Source organism: Coloeus monedula (genome assembly GCF_965178545.1).
Source record: "Coloeus monedula genome assembly, chromosome: 3".
NCBI classification, from domain to species: Eukaryota; Metazoa; Chordata; class Aves; order Passeriformes; family Corvidae; genus Coloeus; species Coloeus monedula.
The window spans coordinates 70,761,857-70,768,159 of NC_138783.1; the positions used below are offsets into that span (position 1 = coordinate 70,761,857).

Sequence of the window (6,303 nt, forward strand, 5' to 3'; positions counted from 1 at the left end):
GCACTTACTTTTCACAGTTGAAAATATTATTGTATATACAAAAATATAGCACATTATCTCTGGCAGAAAACAATGAAAAAAAAAGGAGTCATTTGCTAATTTACAAATTTTGCAAGTACTATTCACAAACAATAGAGTTGCCTAGGAGTGTCTGTGTTGCTTTAGCTTATGCAATATGTGGGTCACAATGTACTGCATCCCTTTTTTTTCCCCTGTATGCCACTAGCTGGATTCTAACAAGCGTATCAGTTAAGATGGCACACACACAGAAAAGCATTTCACTGCAAACAGCAAAGTACATCCCCAACCCTTCCACTACAGTGCCAAGACCATAGCTGCTTAGTTGGTTGCATATGTACGTTAAAATAATAATCCTTGTTACTTTAGTATTTCTGGCTAGTGATGCTATGTTGGCTTTTCAAAGTTCCTGGGGGGGACACTGGGAACTTTGCAGCAAACGGTGTTGGAGTGTTTACAGCGGCACCCAGGCCGATTTACCCGGTCGTAACAGCCCTGGCACAACTTAAGGCAACACTTGGCTGGTAGGTAACACCACAAGCAAGGCAGAAAGAGGGACACTACACCCATGGCGGACCACCTAGTGCAGCAATGTGACTGACTGCAGGAACAGGGGTTGTCAGCACAGTTGTCCTCGTCATCATTAGAGCAGTGATAGAAGAGGCCCTTCACACAGCAAACACAAGTCCCGTAATCAACCACGTTCTGGGCTGAGCAAAGACACTGCTTGTCACAGATCCAACATGAGGGGAGGGTCCTTGGATAAGTGCACTCCTTACACTTACACTTTCCACAGTCCTCACACCTGTAGCTGTGTGCTCCCAAGTCTTCTTTGCTCAGTGGCTTCAGCTCACTTGACTTAAGCTCAGACTTGGGCTGCATTCGGACTATCCCATCAGCAACTGGCCCCGACGATGATCCTAGAAGTCTTTGTTCTGACGAATTACTGCTTGTACTTGTCCTTGTACTGCTCCGTGAACCTGTGCTGACTGTGCTGATGGATCGGGACAGAGGTGCTCGAGGAGATGCGTGCATTTGTGTGTGCTGGATCCGGCTAAAATGACGATGCTCAGGCAAGCCATGGGGCCTTTCATTTTTGGGCTGGGTTGTTACCCGAGGAGAAGACTTGACCCCCGGCCGTGGAGCCACCGTAGGTCCCTCTGTGTACTCATTCGTGTTTCGGATGGCTCTGATCTGGTCCAACGACAGGACGTGAACCTGCTGCATCAGGACATCCCGCAGGTCGGGCTCCCCGTGCGGTCTCCCACTGTCACGCCGAGCCTGTAGTAAGGGCTGCGACCCACTGCCGTGCTGAGTCTCCATCAGTGCCCGGAAGCTTGCTCACCCCGGCAGGCTTAGAACACATCTGAAATCCTGAAGCAACAAAGAGAGGATTCACTATTGCAACACATCTCATGCTCTCTCCAGCAGCCTTTCAAGCCTGCAGGACCCCACAGCACCACACACAATCAAGTAATGCATCAGCCATTAAAAAAAGGAGTCACATATGGGACACACACAGTCAGCTGAGTGCACTTCCCTTGGCCTGTTCTGCCTACTGCTGTGAAGAGTTTAAGGGGATTCTTTCCTAGGACCATGCAGCTTAACTTGTGGCTCTAGAAAGTCTAGGTATTATTCCTGCTAACTAAGGCTTCCCAGGCCATCTTCTGGTTAGACCATGGCCTTTAAAGTGATTACATTTCAGCCACTTGAAGTGACGCTTCTTTTCACATCACACTACTGAAAGCCTTATATTAAAAAAAAGACCAAAACACTACCTTGCAAGTATTCAGCAAGTGTAATGTGACCTGCTGATGACAGACATATAATTCTCCAATTTTGTTTAAAACTGGATAATATTTTGGTAGGCTAGTCTCTTTACACATTAAACTTTACATGATGTAAATAGGAAATTTTAGTTTAATACCAATGGTCCCAAGAAAAACACTAAATAGCAATAAAATGTTTGAGGTTAGACATTAAATGAGTTAGTGCTACCAAAAACTTCAACAGCACAAGTAAAAACATCTCTCTCCAGTATTTTAGTGTGTGTCATACTGGTGCACACAACTGTGATTGTTATTTTAAGACTCAATACTACAAAAGCAGTGTCACCACAGTTGTTTGGGGTTTTTTTTTTAATGTATAAAAAACTCCATAGACTACATTTCAAACTGTAAATATTACCAAGAGTGGCTTGTGGGACAGAGGCATGCATAATATAATCAAATAATGCCAGCATCCAAGAAGTCTACTTGATTGTGAATATTCCTTTAAAGAGTCATTAACTACAAAGTAGAAATGCAGACTTTAGAATTTAAATGAAAACCCAGTAAAAGGCACAGAAGATGAGAATTTGTAAATAACTTCCACACTCAAATATGCACAAGTTTCAAGTACTGCCCTCTAAATTAGTTAATATTTGTTCTGCCTTTATCATATCTTAAAGTGGCTCCAAAATCCAATTACCTATACAGAAATCCAGAACAATATTTTACAATTAAAACCCAAGCAGGAACCAAACTTCTTACAAGGACCACACAATGTCTTCAATTATACCTAGAAAGAGCACCACAGTGTTACTCTGTACACATCAGTTACCAACAATAATACTGTACTGCAGTATAATAAAATATAGCCAAACAGTTTAACAATGAGTATCTCAAGACACTGTCTTTATTCTAACATCAATGCAAAACATTTAACCTTTTAACTGCTGGCTCCCTTCCTTCAAGAGGCTTTTCTTAAAATAAAAAATAAAAAAAATATATATACATCTATACAAACAAATCTCTAACTTTTAAGAGTGACCACCTATTTTAAATATTGCCAAATCCTGGTTTTGGACACAGGATGTATGTCACGGTGTCCATCCCCCCCTCTTCCCCCTAGTTCCCTCTCCCCCCCCAAAAAAGTCTCGCAAACTTGTCTTGAAGCACTGCTTATGGTTTTTTTTTTTTTACAAATTAAAACCTCTGCCATATCAAAAGTTTCAACCAACAGCCTAAGCAGACGTTCCCCTCATCTAAAACTATCTGGAGATAAAATACAATAAAAAGTAAAATGCTTTCCCCATCCTTGAGAGGAATCGGCAGCCCTCTCTGCCCTCCAGGTCCAGGTTTCCACCAGCCCCAGCCAGCCAAAAGGGTATGCCGGATCAACCCCTGCCTCTCCAGAAATGACAACCCACTGCAAAAGCAAAGCTGACCCTGACCTGAAGGCGCTTCAGACGACCCCGGGCTCGGTGGCGGAGCCCCCCTCAGACGCCTAGGTGGGAGCTGAAAAAGCAGCCTCCGGTCTCCGCTTCCCTCCCCACCTCCGGCTCCATCCCGGGCGGGGGGCGCGCAGCAGGTGGGAGGCGACGGCCCCTCGCCCGCCGGAGAGTGCAGACAACCTGGAGATAACCAGGAGACATCCTCTGGGCTGGGAGGTGGGAGGGAGCTGCTTCAGCCGCCTTATCAGAAAGTCAAACCCATGTTTCCTTTTAACTCTTCCCCCCTGCCCTCCCCCAGGAGATGCTAAAGGAGCTTCCCCTCCCGGGAAGTGCCAGGCGCCCTGCAGACGGTGCAGACAACACCTCCGGGACAGCTGGGAAAAAGGCAGATTACCCCCTCTCGCCTTGCCCTAAGCACCCATTCAACTTCACAAAGCCAGCCGCTGGAAAAGCTCCTCTTATTTTACGCATATTCTGCAAATTGCCTGACCTTCAGCCCGCCCCGCTCCGCCCCAGCCCGGAGGGACCCAGGAGGCATTTTCAGTGGGGCATCAGGCCGAGCCGGGTGCTCCCCGCTTTTTCTCCCCTTGGTAGATCCGCTAACAGGACAGGACGCAAAGGACCAGCACATTTATTTGCAGACCTACATTTGCCCGAAATCCTTACGGGAGGGCACGTCTCTCCCTCCTCTGACCTAGTACTTCTCCCTTTTGCATCCGCCAAGAGCAGAGAAGCAGATTTGCCTTTTTGTGTGTGCATGTGTGTGATAACACGATTCCCCACTTCTGAGAGCCAAAGTCCACTCTCACCGAGCTCAAGTGCCAGGATTGCTAACTTTTCTTAGCTGGGCTTGGCAAAAGGGTGAGCGAGGGGGACGGGTTTCGCGTTCGGCACATGTGGGGAGGTTTAAAAAACGAGGGGCTTTCTTGCGTGCTGTGGAAAAAACCCGTGTACCGCTGGCCGGGGAAAGGCGAAGCCTAAGCGAGAGAAGTCCTCTGCTCGTGAATTTCTGTTTTGTGGCCGGAGCCTGTGCAAGGCACCCCCACCCCCATTCCCACCGCACACACACCAACCACCTCCTCTTCTTTCAAAGTGCTTTGAAACCCCCATTAAGGGCCGAGTGTGTGATCAGACTATGGATTAGGGCAAAAGGGACTTTACCATCGGGGTGGGGCAAAGTGACACACAAATAGCTTGCTGAAAACACCAGCAGCTTTTTTTTTTTAATGGGGGAAGGGGGGTTGTTACGAAGTAAACCCACCAAAAAAAAAAAAAAAGGCTTTTCCTTCCCCTCCACTCGTGCCCTCTGCATAGAAGAACCTAGGGAAAGATTTTCCTCGTCTTACAGATCGAATTAATTTCATCACAGAAGTATCTAAGCGTACACACTCACCCACACACACACATATATATTTCTACCAGACGTGCACTCACTTCCGAATCGCACGGATCTCCTGACGCCACTACAGACAGGCGTAAATCACGCACTGAAAGGCGGGTTGCTCCTTCTCCCCCAAGACCGGGGGACAAACAGCCCCGACGCTCGCCAGCCCCGCTGCGCCCTCCCTTCACCTCCCCCCGGGGCTTGTCGGAAACCCACGCGTGCCCAGCGAGGCAGGAGCGCGCAGGACCTCCCGTGCCCGGCTCCCCGCAGCAGCCAGAACACGCCGGAGTTGTGGCTCCTTCGAGCGCACCGCCCGCCCCACTCACAGCCCCCGCAGGCATTCCGGGGCTCCCGCGGAGCCCTCCGCCCCCCGCGCAGCCTTCCGCGCCCCCGGGGCACCCCGGCGGGGCACAAACGCGGCGCAGCCCGCAAACCCCAGCGGAGCTCCCCCCACCCCTCCCCGGAGAAGAAACCGCTCCGAAATCCCACCTCCAGCTCCTCTCCGAGAAAGGAAGGAGAAGGGAAGGGGGGGAGAGGGAGAACCTGTACGAATGGAAAAGGGATCGGCCTCAAACATTTCCACGAGTTTTCTTGGAGCAACCAAGGTGGGGGGGGGGGGGGGGGGGAGGGAGGGAGTAGGTTACTGAAAAGCTTGTTTTGCAAAGAAGGAAAAGGCTCTCACCGTGATCGCGGCGCTGCACCAAACCCCTCTCTCTCTTGTATTTTCTTCTTCCTGCGGTTTGCAAATAAATCCAGCCCTAAAGCAAAAAAAAAAATTCTTTTCCAAACTCTGCTTTAGTCCAGCTTGCAAATTAGAGTAAGAATGATCACCATGTAAAAAAAAAAAAACGTCCAGAGCAAAGTTAGGTGCCTCTCCCCAGATCGATTATAATACGTGTGTGCGTGTATATACTATAATAATAATCAAAACACCTCTCCGGATCGGGGTGGGTTTTCTTTTCTCTTAAAAAGAGATCACTCAGTCTTACACACACACTTTCCTTTTTTCCTCCTCAATGAACAAGAGGCCGAATCGCCAATACCAAGTCACTTTTTCTGTTGCTGTTGCAAATTGATCAAGAGGAAAGGGAAAAGCCAAAGAAAACAAAATAAAGTGGATCTAAAATAAAATCCCAGAGCTTTCTTCCACTGAGCTCCTCCAAAAAAGCAGCTTGTGCAATGTAGCCGTTCTGCTAAGAAGCTGCTTGCTGCAGGCTCCTCTCCCCTCTCTCCCTCTTAGCTTTCTCGCTCCCTCTGCGAGCGTGTGTGTGTTGCAGGCAGTTCTGTGGTTTGCAATCGGGGGGGTGTTTTGGGAGCGCAGCGGATTTGTGGTGGTGGTTGTTGTTGTGTGTTTGGAGGAGGTGGAGGAGGAGGAGGAGGAAGGTTTGAGATCCGAGCTGTAGGGGCTCGGCGTTTTTCTGCTCGCTCGCTCTCTCCCTCTCTCTCTTTTTCTTTCCGGAGGAGGTAGGGTGATCTCTCTGCAAAAGCAGCAGTAAATGGCGTCATGTGGATCTGAGGAGGAACAGAGCAGTTGTTGTCCCAGAGGATATATCGCATCCGGTCCCAGCTCATTGGCTCTGCGGGGCTACATTCACTGGCGCTCCCAGCGCCCTGCCAGCACTCTGAGCTGCGGGAGGCATTCAAAAGGGCAGCGCTGCCGCCGCCGAGCCAGCCCGGCGGCCCCGGC

At 49.2% G+C, this 6,303-nt stretch overlaps 1 protein-coding gene across 1 annotated transcript; it reads right to left on the reverse strand.

Moving 5' to 3' along the window:
- Positions 1-383: 383 nt before the first annotated feature.
- On the reverse strand, positions 384-5,964 carry SPRY2 (sprouty RTK signaling antagonist 2). The gene is made up of 2 exons (XM_082277444.1): positions 5,299-5,964; positions 384-1,392 (listed from the first exon to the last, which is right to left on the reverse strand). Exon 2 carries the CDS (start codon positions 1,339-1,341, stop codon positions 406-408), a length of 936 nt encoding a protein of 311 aa, XP_082133570.1. The 5' UTR covers positions 1,342-1,392; positions 5,299-5,964; the 3' UTR covers positions 384-405.
- Between the last annotated feature and the right edge of the window lie 339 nt (positions 5,965-6,303).

What these genes read in the sequence shown, in the direction of transcription:
- SPRY2 (XM_082277444.1), bottom strand. Translation starts at nt 1,341, where the DNA reads ATGGAGACTCAGCACGGCAGTGGGTCGCAGCCCTTACTACAGGCTCGG.